The sequence below is a fragment of the Callorhinus ursinus genome, unplaced genomic scaffold (assembly GCF_003265705.2).
Source record: "Callorhinus ursinus isolate GAN/ISIS: 27379988/994484 unplaced genomic scaffold, GSC_fseal_2.0 scaffold12, whole genome shotgun sequence".
Classification (NCBI taxonomy): domain Eukaryota; kingdom Metazoa; phylum Chordata; class Mammalia; order Carnivora; family Otariidae; genus Callorhinus; species Callorhinus ursinus.
The window spans coordinates 44,534,664-44,552,921 of NW_027397074.1; the positions used below are offsets into that span (position 1 = coordinate 44,534,664).

At 41.7% G+C, this 18,258-nt stretch overlaps 1 protein-coding gene across 8 annotated transcripts in view; it reads right to left on the bottom strand.

Annotated features, from left to right (window-relative positions):
* The window catches only part of CPVL (carboxypeptidase vitellogenic like), a 142,539-nt gene that overhangs the window by 25,359 nt on the left and 98,922 nt on the right, over positions 1-18,258 (bottom strand). For 5 of the 8 annotated variants that reach the window (XM_073899006.1, XM_073899007.1, XM_073899008.1 and 2 more), the window contains one exon: positions 14,935-15,179. The exons of the other annotated variants lie outside the window; for them this stretch is intronic. In XM_073899006.1, coding sequence (XP_073755107.1) covers positions 14,964-15,179 — 216 coding nt within the window. In that variant the 3' untranslated portion in view covers positions 14,935-14,963. The remainder of the gene's footprint in view (positions 1-14,934; positions 15,180-18,258) is intronic. 8 annotated transcript variants of the gene reach the window in all.

An 18,258-nucleotide genomic window follows, 5' to 3' on the forward strand; every position in this document is an offset into this window, starting at 1 on the left:
ATAACAATGTTAAGTGAAATAGGCCAGTCAGAGAAAGACAAATACCATATGATTTCACTCATATGTGGAATTTAGGAAACAAAACAAATGAATAAAGGGGGAAAAAAGAGAAAGAGAGAGACAAACCAAGAAGCAGACTCTGAACTATAGAGAACAGACTGGTGGTTACCTGAGGGGAGGTGGGTGGGAGATGGGTGACATAGGTGATGGGGATTAAAGAGCACGCTTATCATGATGAGCACTGAGTAGTGTACAGAATTGTTGAATCACTATATTGTACACCTGAAACTACTATAACACTGTATGTTAACTATACTAGAATTAAAATTAATAAAGAATAAAATTAAACGATAGGTAATAAAACAATGTATCGTCAACAAGCTCATAGTGGCTTTAAGAAAAAGCATTATGTCTCCAAAAGAAACGATGACATAGAAGGATGAGAATAAATGGCACAGACATGTCTGTGCAACATGAAAAACAGACTTCTGACAATCAGGGAACTTTTAAATTAGAAGAAATCTGGTGATCAATATACCCTGTCTTTTTAGAGAGGTACAAAATGAATTCCTGAGAGGTGAAGACCCTTCAATCAAATCTCAGCCTTGTCTCACCAAATCAGCTAGAGGTTTCAATATGCTATGAATGTCTCTGATTAAAAAAAAGAAGAAAGTCATGGAAATTTTCTCTAAATTAACTCCAAGAATCTCTATGTTAATTTCAGCAAGGTTGGTATGAATGACTTTCTCTTCCCTTGATCATTATCACCGGTGGAAACCTCAAAGCACTGTAGTAGGAAGTGATTCGGCATGGTGGTCAAAAGCATGAACTCAGGATTCAGCAGGTCTGGGTTTGAGTCCAGCTCTGTGACTTTGGCACAGGGACTTAACTGCTTCTATTTTCTCATCAAGGTAAGAATTAGGGTGATCAGTTGTCCCAGTTTGCCCTGGGCTGAGGGATTCCTGGGAAGATAGGATTTTCAGTGCCAATGCTGAAAACGTGCCAGGCAATCTAGGATGGTTTGTCCCTCTAAGAATATTTAACTTTCTGTATGGATTCAAAGAGATAAGGCATATTAACCACTACATGGCACTCAGTTCACAAACACGTAATAAGCTTGCACCACGCGCTGTATAGCATCTACTGAGCACTCTAGCAATAGTCATCATTCTATTATCTCATTTTTTATTGTCAAAGGAATATTTTTTCCCTTTAAGAGTGGAGAAAGATCAGAAGCTACATTACCAATAAATATAAGAGATAGTACTACACTTTTTCAGAGGGAAGAATTATATTGTTAGGGAGGGAGACTATTTCTCTTCCAGGCTCTTTTTATTTCCATGCTATGAATTCTTCCTTCTCATGGGAAAGGTCCCAATCAAAGTAAGAAAGCAGATTGAATATGAGGTCAAACTTCTGTCAATCTGCTTGACTTAACTGTCTAGAGGGAATATTATCCCTTAAACCTGCCAACACCATGATCCGTCCCATTCTTTCCCTCCACCCCCTTTACCACTTGCAATGCCAAACGCCCTTGTCTCTTCACACAGAAATGTCAAGCAAGCAAGACCTTACTTGTCTTAGCAGAATGGCAAAAAGCGGTTCTGTCTTTTTCACCCTTTCGAGAACCCACTTTGCAACCCAGGATTTGATGCAGTTGAAAAGTAATCAAAACTTTACTTCCTCCATGTCCAGCTTTATATTTGAAATCCACAAGAGGATATAAAAAGCAGAATCCAGTTCATTAATTACTCTTACTCAGTATCTAGCTTTATGATCTATGTCTGTAGTTTTCTTTGGGAGGAGAGGGCAGCGGGTACAGCAGCAAATGCTCTCTGCTGGGAGTGTTGCGAGGACCTAGAGCCCGACCCATTGTCCTCTGGGGAGCAGGGAAACGAGAGCCAGACAACCTGCTCAAGTTTTACCTCCTGCAAACAGCAGTGGGGGATGGCTCCAGACAGGACAGCCGATTGTGCACATTGCTGCCCAACTTCACATTCGGCGGTGTCATGTTGGTAGCCTGAAATCAGCCACGGTAGGAATATTTACACCATGGAACTTGGCAAACACTATAGATCAGCCAGTTTACCTTTCCACCCCTGGTTCTCTGACATTTTGGCTCTCCTGGGGAAAGATGAAACATTAGAGCATTCTTTCTCTCTCCCAAAATAAATCAAAGAAATATCTATTCAGATCAGTAAATTGTAAGGTCCAAAACTTCTGTGAAATTGTGGCTCAGGAAATCAGATGGGCCAGGTTTCAAATATTTGCAGAAAGATGAGAAGGTCCTGCTGCCTGCTTCCATTCCTGCGTACCCCCACAGAATTCTAGTATAATTGGCAGTAATAGTTTCAAGACCACACCACTGCATTCATGGATGTTTTTGTTTGTATCAGAGCCCCTGTGACATTCCAAAGCTGGTCTGTTTGGGACACCTATTAATCAGAGAGGGTATCTAGATTCAACTGTGTTCCGGACCCACAGCCTAAGGGGACCCCAGACTTGAAAATGTCCCCAGGTTCCAGGAATTGAGGACACAGGACACACCAACGGGCACAACATTTTCATGATGCCATTGGTTGAAATAAAACAAGGCACACAGTTTTCACTACCGAGCCAAAGACGGTCTGAGGCAAAAATAGTACCTGTGGTCCAGCTGACAATGGGGCAGTATCTTAAGACAACTTTATTTTGTTCCTTCACACTGCCCCTTTCTCTGCCCTACTCTACCCTCCACCTTGTTTATTTTTGGGCTCTGTTTAACATTTCCACAAGCAATTTTGTGAATCTGGTTACACTTCAAATTAAAACAACAAAATGTTACTGTTTAAAAAGCAACCCCCAATTCCCTCTTTGTTCCTCAAATATCATTAATTTTTAAAAACCTATTCTCCATGTGTGGATAATACTTTAAATGCTAGTCTTCTTAGTATTTATTCACTTCCCATAATGAGATGGTTCTCTGTTAAATTTCAATAGATTATTAAAAACCACTCAAGGGCTAAGAGAAAATTATGCATCATTGCCTGGCTGTTACACCTCAGTAAATAGATTTGCTATCCAATTTATATTTTAAATAATACAATAAATTAGCTCCCTGAGTATTAACTAAGTGCATATGTGGGTAGCTTAATTTCGAAGCATTCTTTTTATGCTAATCAGCCCTCTCTAATGAAAGAGAGCCACATGAACTAAGAGGACTCTTGGCAAATAATCAGAGTAAAATTGGGAGTTGCCATTGTTTATTATTTCCTTTGTTTTCAGGAAGCAAGCTGTGTGGTGGTTGTTTTTTTTTTTAAAGAAGAAAAAAAAAACCCAAATGCCAAAAATTCGATTTTTTTAAAGGAGGGGACATTCTAGTCAGCCCCTGAGATAATGAAACTTCTACAACTCCTCCCATACATTTATCTCCCAGAATATTTCTCCTTTCCTCTCCTGTGTAACACAGAAAGGAAATCGTCTTCAGCGGACATGAACAATGCATTCTTTCGTTTGAAGGGAATTCTTTGAACTATTCATTATCTTAGCACGCCTAGTCTGTTTCCTAGAAGACACTTTGGTATGTATGATTGGTAAGCAACCATAGCACTCCTTGAGAACTGCAGTTTGTTTTGTTAAGTAAATAAATAAAATTTATTTATTTATTTATTTGAGAGAGGCGGGGAGGAGCAGAGGGAGAGAGACAGGCAGACTCCCTGCTGAGCAGGAAGCCTGAGGCGGGGCTTGATCCTTAAGATCGTGACCTGAGCTGAAACCAAGAGTCGGCCACTTAACCCACTGAGCCACCCAGGTGCTGGTTTTTAAAACACACACACACACACACACACACACACACACACACACACACACACGATGGGTGTGGGTATGAGGTAGGGGCCAATTTGATTTTCATTCACCAGATATTCACTGGGTGCTGGGAACTGTGCTAAGGGGTTTGCTACAGAGATAAATGATATGTTATTCCTGTCCTCAAGGAGCACAGTGTCAAGCAGGGGAGGAAAGCAATGAAAGAGTTAAACGAAACAGAAACCCCAGTGTGGTACATGCACTAAGAGATGCAGAGAAGGAATTATTCTGGGAGAAGGGCTTCCTAGAGGTAGGTAGGTAGGTAGGTAGGTTTGTTTGTTTGTTCGTTCATTTATTTATTTATAAGTAATCTCTACACCCAACATGAACTCAGGACCTCAAGATCAACAATGGCATACTCTACTGACTCAGCCAGCCAGGTACCCCCTTAGAGGTCATTTTAATCCCTGAAAGGTAAATAGGGGTTTTCTGGGCAGCTAGAGCACAAAGGACCTTATAAGGAAAGGAGGAATCCCATGGGCATTATTGGCTGACAAAACAGCAAGGTGGGTTTGGGGAATTATAAGGTATTTTGTTTTGATTTTTAGGATTCTAATGGAGAAGGAGCTACGGTGAGAATTCAGATTGGGGAAGAAAGCAGAAGCCAGACCTAACCTCTTTACTACTCTATGGAGAGAGTTCAGACTTTATTCTGCAGGTAGCAGGGAGTCAGTGAGAGTGTTTGAACAAGGGAACACATGATCAGACTTGTGTTTTGGCAAAAGCACTGAGAGAAGAGCAGACTGGAGAGTAAGGGGACTTGTTAAGACCAGCTATTGTCAAAGGAAAAAGTTTAAACCACAACAACTTAAAACACAGAGTGTTCTTGAATAGCATCCTCTAGTATCTGTGCCTTTTCTTAAAACATTATGAAAGCAAAAACGGTTCCCTTTTAGAATGTATAAAGTAGGGGAGCCTCTTTTTAAAAATGTCCGCAAAATGCTGTATGTTTTTCTTATTGCTTTATATAAGATCAGTGCTTTTCTCTTTAAGTAGTTCTTTGTGGTTTCTGTGTCAAGCACTAGGAAATGAATAAAATCAGGCCACTGAGAAGGATTTATAAAGCAGATGTGAGAAACGCTAGCTAAGGAACTGGGTGAGTAATATTTATCAATTACTATTCTTCTTAATTTTTTGGTAAGACACACAGCAAAGCAACTGGTTAAGTAACTTCACTTCCTTGCTGTTTTGGTGGGAAAGTGTTGGAAGTTGAGGGTACTTGTGTTGGGGAAAGATTCAGATTCTCCTCCTGATGGTCTAGGGCTTGCCTACAATCCAAGGCATAAGTTGAAATCTATTTTAGTAGTTACTTTATACTGAGCCACTGTTGGTGAGTTGAAGTGAAAAGGTGCTGACGGACTGAGTTTCTAATTTTTTTAAGTTGGGTATATTTTTTTAAGGATTTTTAGAATTGATTTATTTTGAGAGAGAAAGAGAGACAGAGAGAGCACGAGCAGGGGGAAGGGACAGAGGGAGAGGGAAAAGCAGACTCCCCACTGAGCAGGGAGCCCAACGTGGGGCTTGATCCCAGGAGCCTGGGATCATGACCTGAGCCGAAGGCAGACACTTAACTGACTGAGCCACCCAGGCGCCCCAAAGCTGGATATTTTGGTAGCCAACCTCAGCCCAGGACATCCAGAAAGACAAATGCATCTACTTAACTACAGCAGTGGTTGGACATGACATGTCCACTCCAACTTTTTCACTGTGTTTGGAGGCTGTAGTCTTTCCATCTGATGCTAGCCAGAGAAGACAGGAAGGACAGCAAGAGAGAAAGAAGACAAATCGTGAATGGCAGACATGGGAAAGGACATTAAGCCCCCCTTCAACTTCACAAGCCCATGGGAAAGATGACTAGGGACAAGTCCTAGAGTTGCTGAGAGAGTAAATAATCAGATCTCTTCTACATTACTGGCAAGATTATAATCACTCTGGAAAACAGTTTGGCATTATCTGATGAAGTTGAAGACGCTCAAACCCTGTGATTGCATCAGTCCCACTTCTAGGCATTATTCTTGCACAAACTCTTGCACACAGGCATAAGGAGGGCAAGAATGTTCACAAAAGCAATATTTGTGGTAGCAAAACACTGCCAACAACCCACATGTCCAGCAGCAGTGGAATGGATGAGTGATATAATCATGCAGTGGAATACTATGTGGCAATGAAAAAGGAAATAAAGCACAATTGAACCTATGAGCATGGATGAAATCTCAACATTGCTGAATAGCAAAAGCATGTAATTACAAAATACAGAATAATTCCTTTTATATAAAATTAAACATGAAAAGTAAAATATTATTTATGGAGATGTATATCTGTAAAACTATTAATTTAAAAAAAAGGACTTTAAAGGATGATAAAAACAAAATCCAATTCAGTGGTTCACCTCCAGGGGCAATGAGAGAAAGGGGTGGGATCTGGGAGGGCAAGTTCTTGGTAATGCTGCATTTCTTAAACTGGCTGATAAGAAAAGATGTGCTCATTTACCATTATTTGCTTTATCTCACACAAGTATTATACATACCTTTTGACTATTACTCAATTTTTAGTTTAAAAAAAGAAAAGAAAAACCACCTACTGATGCTGCCAAACTCACAAAAATGAATCTTTAAAAAAATTTAACATGTTATCTGTCATGCTCTTTTCTTCTGTCTAATATAGAGCTGATGAGATGGGCCATGTGTCTAAAACAGTAAATTGGGAGGATATAGAGAAGCAATTAAACGGAAACAAAAGCAAAAATGGGAAGTCCCCCTCTGGCAAGCAGCTCTAAGAAGACAGGGCTGGTGCCAGAATCTAAACCTTGGGACTCTGGTTGCTGCATAAGAAAATAAATATTAGGAACAAAAATAAACGCCCACATCTCCATGCTGGACAGCAGAAGAGCAGAAAGTTCACCAAATAACTGGGGTTTTTGTTTTGCTAGATAGTTTTTTACTCTCTAAATCTAAACTCCTATATTCCCCTTCTTCCCTGCTTCCATATGTTAGAGGCTCAGTACAAATGGAAAACAAAACAAAAACAAAAAGTTTGGAAGCTTCATTTATTGTCAACAGGGATGTTTCAGATTACTGTTCAACTAGAATGGACTGGATGCTTTAGAAGCATCTCATTACTCAATGTAGCCACTTTTATTTACTATTATTAGACTGTCGTGTAGCAAAATGTGGAACATGGTCCCCCGCCCCTCTGTTTCTTCTACCTCTCACCAAGAGAGTTTCTTTGTTATGATGTTATAACTGGATACAGCTGCTATACTTCCAGGCCTTTCTGATAAATACTATTTAGTTGAGCCCTTAAAACATAGTATCTATTAAGGACCCTATTAGACAGGAGGAGAGCTTCTTGCCTTACGCAAACAGATGAATGCTAGGACAGGCAGCAGGAATAAATATTTATTCCATGCCTACTAGGAGCCAGGTAGAGTGTCAAGTAATATATGTATACCCATAATCTCAATGAATCCTAGTAGCTAATCCCTTCATGAGAGAGATAGGTATTAATGTGATCCCTACTTCACTGATGAAGAACCTCTTGGAGAGGTTAAGTAACTTCCCCAAGGTCACACAGCTAATAAGTGGTAGAGGGTCTACCACAATATCCAGTCTTTTCACCTCTACACTATGTGGCTTGGGTATGGCGATAGTAGGAGTAAGAATTGCCAAGGTAATAGACTAGAGATAAAATTCAAGTCTACCTGAGAGCTAAACTCATAACTTTTCAATCTGGGGTCCCCAAAGGTGGTCTGTGGTTTGGGTTGGGGAGGATCTAGAAATTCAAATAGTCTAATGCATGGGTTCTTGGTCTTTTTTGTGCCATGGACCCCTATGGCGTCTACTGTGGCCTATGGATACGTCTCAGAAAAATGTTTCAAATTACATTTTATATATATTTACATATAGATTATAGATTATAAATGAACCCATTATATTGAAATTAACCAAGTAGTATGTGATATAACAATATATGTACTTCTCTATGAACACATTCAATAAGAGCAACCAGTGGGTATGATAACTACTAGAATTTTAAAGTAGCAGTGATGGTGATAGATGTTGTTTCAAGGTATTTGCAACAGCATTTGTATTTTATATGAAAGTATTTCTGCTTTCTCTCGGTGACAGAGTCAAAGGTACTGCTAAGGCCACTGTGGTTTGTTGCTTACATTCATAATGGGAGGAAAGGCTAAATTTCATAATTCATAATGGGAGGAAAAGCTATTTAAGTTTGAGGTTAGTGAAAATAAAATGCACTTTTTCCCCTTCTAAGTTCACTGACCCCTTGAATACTAGCCACAGACCCTTGCCCTAGGTTAAGAGCCCTTATTGAAAGAACCTAACAATCACCTAATGAAAATACTAAGGTTACTCCTGATAAGGCTTCAGTCAAAATCATTGCATGTTTATTTTTGCCTTGACATTACATTAGTTGTTATCAATCCATCCTAGTATTTTATCAATTAATTGATATCCAGAAACAAATTCAAGATGGCTGGTAGACACCATCTTTGCTGAGAATGGATCTGGATGATGTTTATAGCAAACCCTCCTTGATCTAGTTGTATCATTTCTGAAAAGTAGCGTAAGACACACTATCTAAAGACTTTGCGCAGGAGGACCACATTATTTCAGGACAGCACAGAAGTCAGCTGGGAAAAGGGAGCTAATCTTTTGAATAAATAACAAGAGTTTTTCTGTGAGTCTAAATTACCAGTGGTCTATCAGTGTTTCGAGAGAACAAAGACCACTTGTAAACCTACAACGCACAGCAGGAACTGAGGTCTAAAATTTAGCTTAAGGTTTTGGCTGAGGATTTCGGAGAATCAGAGCCCTACTAGTAGATACTATTGACTAGAGGACACTTTTCTAAAAGTGATGTTTCAGATCAATGGCTGGTTTGTTAAGAGTGAAACTACGTTCTCAAGTTTCTGGTTAAAATAGGTCAGGATTTAGAGCAGTCTTTAGGGATCAGAATGGAAGTTTATCCAAACATAAGCCACATGGGGCTCCTACAAGACAAAGCTATTTTGGTATCAATAGAAGGGACAAAAGACATCACAATTTAGGGCTCTCCCAAACAGGATGCATATTAGAATTCCCTAACAAGCTTATATACTAATGCTCAGGTCCTACCCCAGATAAATAAAGTCAGAATATTTGGAGATAGGGCCTGGGAATCTATATTTGTAAGGGTTGACACGCTGTTTTAGGAAAATGTAGCAGATTAACAATGGTCCCAAATTCTTTGTCATTCTTCTTATTAAGAGGAAACGGACCTTCTGTGATCAGCTTTGACCAAGAGAATGCAATGGAAATAATATTCTGGGACTTCTGAACCCGGGACTTAAAAGGACTGACATCTTTTGCTTCTCAATTTGGGATACTAGCTGCCATGCTGTGAAGCCCAGGCCAAGACACTGCATGGTTAGAGGCCATATGGAGAGAGCACTGGAGAAGAGAAGGCCACCTTGGATGTTCCAGCTTTTGCCATATTTCCCGCTGAATGTAGCTGCATGGATGAGTGTAGCTCATGTGAGTCAGAAGAACCACCGAGCTGAGCCCATCCCACCCACATAATGATGAGAAATAATAACTTGTTGTTGTGTCAAGCCACTGAGTTTTGGAGTGATCTATTATTCTGTTACTAAATAACTGAAAAGGGGAAATACTTACTGACAATTCTTTATTCTTTTTCCTAAAAACTCTGGCTGTTCCTATCTTAGAATCTTGATATGAATTGAAAAGCAAGGCTAGATCCATCTTTCTAATGCAGACAGAAGACATAATTAAACTAAGAGCTTAGGGGAAAGCTTACATTATGCCAGCAAAGAAAGAGCAGTATCTCATGTGGTGTTAGGCAAACCACCAGCTCCTGATGTCACCCGCTCCCCCCCCCCCAAACCAACCCTGAGAGCTCGCAACTACATTATCTGGGTGGCCTTTATGGTAGAAAAAGATGCACCATCAGATTCCCCTTCAAGGATGGACCTGCTGTCCAGCTTCCAGCTGTCAGCAGCTCCAGGGGCTGCCTCAGCTGCAGAGAGCAACCTTTCCCAAGATGATGCCCTTCCTGGGGCAGCCTGCGTTTGATGACTGAGTGAGGTGGGCGTTTAAAGGCCTGGCCATTTTGGCCCAATGTGGGACGCTGATGGAAAAAGACTTTCTCCAGAGCTCTCTGCCGGGTTTACCAAGCTTTCTCGGGCCTGCATCACAGTTTGACTCCCTCTTCTGTCAATTCTGCTTCCTCCTCCCTCCTTTCACAGGTGTTGATCCCTAATAAACATCTTGCCCCCAAACTTGGCTTGAATGCATGCTTCTGGAGAACTCAGTCTGTGACTACCATGGAGTTCTCTGATGATATAGCCAAGTTATGATGATGATGATGATGATGATGATTTGACCACTATGTTCTGGTTTTCTGCTCACAGTCTGATTCCCAAGCATCTTCCCCAGATCTAGGTGATGGAGAAAAAGAACCTATGAATCAGGACATCACTCTTTAAAGAGAGCAACAGAGCTGGGAGAGAGGTGAAGACTCTGTGTAACAATCTCTGTAACAAAGCCAAAACATTTTTCCAGGGAATTAGTTGCATTTTGTAATCATCATCTCAAATCTGCTTAAGTTACTTTCCTGCATTAAATACTGTTTTAACTTCATCTCATCCCTTCTCAACTAGCTGAATGCAAAAATCCCATTTGTTGCTCTTTGCTTACTCTGATTTTGCCAATGCAACCAAGGACTTGATGAAGACCTTTCTGGAACTGTTAGTTCCTTCAGAAATAGTTCAGAATGCTCCCTAAGCTGTTTAAAATTCTAAAAAAAAAAAAAAAAAAAATGTCAGCAGGAAATCCAAGAGAGGCAGGTGGCCAGCTCTTTGTCATTCCCTCTGTGGATTATCCGTGGAAACATTCAAATCTCAGCCTGACCTTCCTTTGTACTCCAAGGACTGTAGTTATTCCTTTCTCTGTTTTATAGTTGTGTGCAGTCAGAGAAACAAAACAAAGGGAATGTTAGTTTTAGGAAAGCACAGTTAGGAAGCTGGGATTGTTACTGCTTTCTGTCTGCACACCACGCTTTCCCTGTCGTCCTGCCTCTTGTAAGCACTCTGCTTTCCTTTAGGAAACAGACTTTTCTGTGTGGACTGGATGTGCTGCCAAATACACTGGCCACCCCCACCGCTCCACCCCCACCACATGCACCCCACAGGCAGACATGCAGCTCAGTCTGGCCAACTAGAGTACTCCATCCCTTTCCACCCCACTGTCCTCACGGGTACTGAGAGGCACGGTGGCGCAGGGGAAAGTTCAAGATTTGGGTTGTCAGATCTCAGATACGACTACTATTTGAAATCTGAAGCAAGCAGCTCAGGTGAAACTTCTCTTTCCTCATTTATAAATTAGTAAGTATAATCACATAATTGACAGGGGAGCTATTAGTATTCCATAACATTGTGGATAAAAAGTCCATGGCAGGCCTGAGGGCTGACACATGCTGAAGAATTGGTACAGCCATCATTAGCATGGGCCTTCCCGACACCCTCCTCACTCAGGGTCTAAAGAACCAGGAGCAGCCCACAGCCAGTGAGTGGCAAAACTGAAAATTCACACCAGGTGTGTCTAGCTCCGGAGTCTACACTCCTTTCCTGACACCAGACTGCCTTCAGTTGGTCAGGACTCTGCAAAACAGTCAAGTTTTGAGGGTGGTGGGCTCCTTGCCTTTGGTTCCTCCATACATAACCTCTAGTGCAAGGTCTTATTCCTGTTGGAAACTCAGGGAGAAGCCTTTGAGGAGAGTGTGGCAGACCACCAGCCTGAGGTCAGGGGCAAGGTGTAATCATGGCTCAGGGCTTGTGCTTTAGGAGGCTGGAGGTGCTTTAGGAGGCTGGAGGTGCTTCCTGCGGCTGCTCAAGGACGGTACTGTATGACACCTACATGCCAGGCTCTCCCTGTGGATACTCAGCTTTCAAGTTGGTGTGGCTCCACAGTAAACACCATTTCTCAAACAGCAATCGGTCCTCACAGCTTGGGCATTCCAAAGCTTATTCCCCCAACCTCTGTTCCAGGAGCTCAGAGTCAAGCATCATGAAGGTGGACTCAGAAAGTAGGTAGAGAACCTTCTTCCAATAAAGCTCCTACCAGGACTCCCTATTTCCCAGGATTCCCTTCCATGACCTCTCTCTACCCTGAATTCATCCTATTGCTGCCATTTTAAACTTCCAAAAGACCAGCTTTGAAAATGTGCATAAACACCTTCCATGGTGACAAACACTGTATGCTTCCATTTATACAAGATACTTAGAGCAGTCAAGTTCATAGAGATAGAAAGTAGAATGAGTAGAACGGCAGTTGCTAAGGACTGGGGTGGGGGAACACTGCTAGTGTTCAATGGCCATAGGTTCAGTTTAGGAGATGATAAGAGCTATGGAGATGGACGGTGGTGATGGTGCCCCAATATTATGAATGTATTTAATGCCACTGAATGACACACTTCAGAATGGTTAAGATTAGGGGTTCCTGGCTGGCTCAGTTGGTAGAACATTCTACTCTTGATCTCAGGGTTGTGAGTTCAAGCCCCACTTTGGACATGGAGCCTACTTTTTTTTTTTTTAAAGATTTATTTATTTATGTATTTGACAGAGAGAGAGAGAGGCAGCGAGAGAGGGAACACAAGCAGGGGGAGTGGGAGAGGGAGAAGCAGGCCTTCTGCCAAGCAGGGAACCCCGATGCAGGGCTCAATCCCAGGACCCTGGGATCATGACCCAAGCCGAAGGCAGATGCTTAACAACTGAGCCACCCAGGCACCCCTGGAGCCTACTTTAAAAAATTAGTTAATCAAATTAAATTTAGAAAATGGTTAAGATGATAACTTTTGTATGTACTTCACAAAAAAACACTGGGGAAAAAAAACCATTCAATGGCCTGCCTCCCACTGCTTAAACAACGAAGCACTCACCCTTTGCCTACCATCAAGGGCCCATGACCATTCCCAGTCTCTCTCGTGGCTTTCATTCTCTGGGCTCCAGACTGGAAACCAGCAGGCTGTGTGCTCTGCTGGTGCTCTGCTCTTCAGGCTCCCACTGTGAGGCTCTGCCTCACAACATGGTGACACGTTTCCTCTGTCCATTTTAGCTAATTGCAGCATCTGTTCTTTTATTAATATCAGAAGTTCCCAGATAAAGCCATAACTTCTTAACTTTGGATGAACCTGGCCTCACCACCTACTAAGCTCTAGTACCTTTTAAAAACCCCAATACTCTGTCTGTCTATAGGAAGTGGGTGCACCCCTGTGACTTCACAGCTAACATTAGATGTGAAATACATGATCTCTCAGGCCTGCCTGAGTGGTGGCAGAGATGTATGCAGACTCCAGTTATCACTGTACTAGCATATGCAGCTGCCTGTGCATCATTCCAGAGGTGTGTACCCTTGTGAAGCAGAGAACCACTGGGCCGGAAGCCAGGAGTCTGGAATCTACTCGCAACTCAGTCCTGAAATGGGTAGGAGACTTTGGGACAGTCACTTAACCTCTGGGCTTCACTTTTCCCACCTGGAAAATGAGATCTAAAATTTGTTCCAGCTATAAAATACTATCTAGCTGAGATAATCCATCCTGTAATTATTAAATAACCTGAATCGATATTGATAATGAACACATAAAATAAAAATAACAATGACTCAAACTGCAATCAGGAAAAATAGACTTGTTGGAAATTCTGCAAAACTCATGTTAGCAGAAACTACGCCCAGTAAGATTTGATAAGAATGAAAAACGGACCAGTGACTCAAACCTTTCTTTCAATCTGTACGTGGAAAATAATTACTCTCAATAAAATATTTTCAGTGAAATAAAGACGGAAAAGTTTGAAATGGCTTCAATGCTTTCTTCAGAAAATTTAGCTTCACGGAGTCTCTTTCAGAAAGGTGTTCTTAAAGAAATTCATCAGTGTGATTCCAATTAAAATTTTTTATTTCTAACTGTGGAGTCAAAACCTCCTTGGAGTAGAAATAACAATTCAGTGGTGTAAAAAGAAAATATCCTGCATTTCAAAAGCAGCAGCGACATCAAAACAGATCGTGAGCGGTCACTGCAACTTTGGGAGAAGGGCAGAGAAAGACCCCGAAAGGAACAGCAGGATGGCCCTGACGGTGTTGGCCCTACTTATCACCAGCCAGAGAGGTAGAGGATGAGAACTTTGATCTGCACCGTAACGCTATTAAGCCAATACACCCACCCACACACACACTCCCAACACACAGAAGGTCACTATTCTATTCTATATTGCTTGCTAACTGAGCCCTTCTGGGCATTAATGAAAAAGAGATATTTCAGATCTTTCTTAGATGTCTTACAGATAACTCAGTCCAAACCCTGCATTTTGCAGATGAGCAAACTGAGCAAAGACCACTGCCCCAGATGACATAATAAGGCAGTGTCTAATTCTTAGAGTGGTATAGATACCAAAGGCATGTGGCCTTATAGGCCAGAACCAGCCAGAGGCAATAACACGAAGCCCTCCTCCTCCGCCTGACCTCCACAGGCTGGCCGGAGCTGGCTTTGGTTTTCCCAAGGCATCGCCTGGCAGGGAACATATGGACAGAATGGCTCCCTCTCTCTACCCTGTTGCTCCCCAGGGACAGCCGTCCTTCTTTTAAATGGACACTTGAGGTAACCATCAGGAGACGGGTCTACTTTGGTTTCGATTTTTAAATTAAGAGCTGTGGAGTTTGGCAGAGAGTGAGCTTTCTTTTTTGGCAGACACACTCACATGCTTCTGTTCTGTGTGTCTAAGGCTGGAAAGCAAGTCCATGGCTAAGGCCCGCTTTTTTCATTATCAGACGCTTGACATTTGGACAGGATCCTCAATCTGAGGCTCACAGAGAAGGCCTTTGTTAGCACCGGAGCTCTTTTCCCTCCTTAATTCCCCCCCACCCCATCTCCACATGCCACCCTCAACTCTACGCTGAGGCATAAGCGGGCAGGAGCTCTGCCAACATTTTAAAATCACCTACATAAAATGCAGATCCCTGGCCGTGTGGTAAAACACTGCCTATCACAAACACATGTGGGCCTTGCTTCTTTTGTTACCGTTTTTTGGCAGCCGGAGGAGGGCCATTTCATCTCTCAATGTGTTTTGCATTCACAAGAAGAGTCGGCGGGCTTAGTGTGGTATTTGTCACAAGTTTCAGAGTGGCGGCCCATCCCTTTCCCCACCTCGGTAGCACGTGCTGTCCTGCCACCACAAGCTGGACTCCCGAGCTAGGGGTGCTATGCCCCGAGCCCAGCAGGACACAGGTGCGGGGCCAGGCACTGGAGCGGTTCCCAAGGCTGGTCTGGAGGACATAAAGTAACAGGTGGCAGAAACAGCCATCAGGGATCTGGAGGACATGTGAATGCGCCTATGGGACTGTCATCATAAAGCCGTGCATAAGACAGGGGACAAGTGACCTGTCCATTGCTCCCTGGCAGCTCAACGTTCATGTTAATAGCCTTCTATTAACCTTCTATTAGCCTTAATAGCCTAAATATTAATATTTAAGCTTCCCTGAAGGGTTGATTTTCAATCATTTTCCCTGATTTTGACTGTTTATAATTTTCCTTTTATTACATAATTTTTATATGCGATTCAGGGGAATAGTAAACATTTACTATGATAAGGTACTGTTCTCTGCTAATTAACTTGTTGAATTCCCTCAATAATCCTATAAGGATATCACAGACTGCTGTTCTTTATTTTTATTTTTTTTTAAAGATTTCATTATTCGAGGTGGGCTGGACAGAGATAGAGAAAGAGAGCACAAGAAGGGAGGAGAGGGAGAAGCAGACTCCCCGCTGAGCAGGGAGCCCGATGCGGGGCTCAATCCCAGGCCCCTGGGATCATGAGCTGAGCTGAAGACAGAGGCTTAACTGACTGAGCCACCCAGGCGCCCCTAGACTGTTGTTCTTAAACAACGGACATTTATTTCTTACAGTTCTGGAGCTGAGACAAAGTGCTGGCCAATTTGGTTTCTGGTAGGAGCTCTATTCTGGCTTGTCGATGCCTGTCTTTTTGCTGTGTTTTCCCACAGCAGAGAGAGGGAGGGCAGGTCAGCTCTCTGGCGTCTCTTCTTCTAAGAACACTAACCCCTGCCCTTATGACCTCATTTAATTTCAACCACTTCCTTATAGGTCCTATCTCCAAATATAGTCACATCGTAGGTGAGGTCTTCAACATATGAATTAGGAGAGACACAGTTTAGTCCATAGCAGGTAGGTATTGTTATGATCCCTATGTTTTAGAGCACTGTGCTCTAATATATTGCTGGAGGTAACTTCAGAACCTCACGAATATTGCTAAGTATCTCCTTTATACTGTACCTAAGGAAAGCTTAGCAAGTATCTTTCAAACACATGAAAGAATGACCTATTAGGAGTTTTTTTTCCTGCATGTTTCCCTTCTATTTAGCTAACATTCCCTACCTTACTGGCAATTAAGTATCAGAGATAATATGACAGACATTGGCAAACATGCTATGGGAACAAAATGAATAAATTTTGAATCCCCATCCTATCACTGGATAATACAGGATTGTTCACCTTTTCGGACTCTGTTTTCTCGTATGTAAAATGGCAGTGATATTGTTATGATTTGCACGGATGTTCTGATGATATCCATGAAGTACTGATCACAACGTCCAGCACATTTGCTCAAGAAGCAAAGCTATTTTTCCATTACTGAACATAAATATTGGTAGGTGAGCCCACCCTTATAACTCCTGTCTTTTATTGGTATACCTTCTGTTCCTTCCTCTCTTTTGTTATTTTGCACACAAAAAAATTACAGTGTTTTTTAACCGACCTATTTAAAAAGTTGATATAGATCAGAACTATTGAAACACGTATTTGTTAGAAATTAATAACTAGCTATGGTGAGCACTGTGAATTGTGTAAGACTGTTGAATCACAGACCCGTACCTCTGAAACAAATAATACATTATATGTTAAAACAAAAAGAAGAAGAAGAAGAAGATAGCAGGAAGGGAAAAATGAAGGGGGGGAAATCGGAGGGGGAGACGAACCATGAGAGACTATGGACTCTGAGAAACAAACAGGGTTCTAGAGGGGGTGGAGGGATGGGTTTAGCCCGGTGATGGGTATTAAAGAGGGCACATATTGAATGGAGCAGTGGGTGTTATATGCAAACAATGAATCATGGAACACTACATCAAAAACTAATGATGTAATGTATGGTGATTAACATAACATAATAAAAAAAGTGGATAAGTTAAAAAAAAAGATTAAAAAGAAAGAAATTATAACTAGCAATAACAACAACAAAAGAAAACAACCTGAAATGGTCAACAGGAGAATTGTTAAAAAAATTAATTACGTCCAATCAATGGAATATTACTTAAAGATAAGTGAAGAATCTATACTGTAACTTTGAAAATATCATGTGAAAAGAACAGAGCAACAAGTACCACTTCCTGTCTTGGCAAAGAAACTTGTTGTTCTCAATCCTCCTGCTAAAAAACAAACAAACAACAAAACTAGAAAAGCTGGACAAAATACAGAACACACCCATTTGAAAGTCATGGTGACCTATCAAGACAGCCAGGACATGAGGAGTGTATTAGTTTCCTATTGTTGCTGTAACAAATGACCACTTATTCAGTGCCTTTATAACAACATATGTTTCTTATCTTATAATTCTGGAGTTTAGAAGTCTGAAATGGTCTTATTGGACTAAAATCAAGGTGTTGGCTGAGTTTCTTCTGGAGGTTCTAGAGGATAATCTGTTGCCTGGTCTTTTTTAGTTTCTAGAGGCTGCCTGCACTCCTTGGCTCATGGTCGCTTTTGCTATTTTCAAGGTCAGCAGTGTAGCATCCTCAAATCTCTTGATTCTGACTCATCAGCCTCCCACATCCACTTATTATTATTATTTTTTTTTAAGTAAGCTCTACCCCCAACGTGGGGCTCAAACTCATCACACCAAGATCAAGAGTTGCATGCTCTACTGACTAAGCCAGCCAGGTGCCCCCTCCCTCATTCACTTATAAAGACCTTTGTAATGATACTGAATAATCCAGAATAATTTCCCCATCTCTGTGTCAGAGGATTGGCAACCTTATTTCCATATGTAGCCTTAATCCCTTCTTCCATATGACATAACATACAGATTCCAGAGATTAGGAGAGGGGCCTCTTTGGGGAACCATTATTCTGCTTACCAGAAGGAGCTATGTTTACAAAGTGAAGGAGGGGGCAACAAGCTGAGTCTGACTTTCTGTGGTCCTTTCCCATCAAAGCAATAGTTGATTCAGGGACCAGCTGGCTACAAAACCTTTATTAAAATGATAGTTAAGAGCCTAGAAACCTGAACAGAGCTGTGGGGGGGACAAAAATTGGTGTTCATGGCCTGCCTAAGAGTACT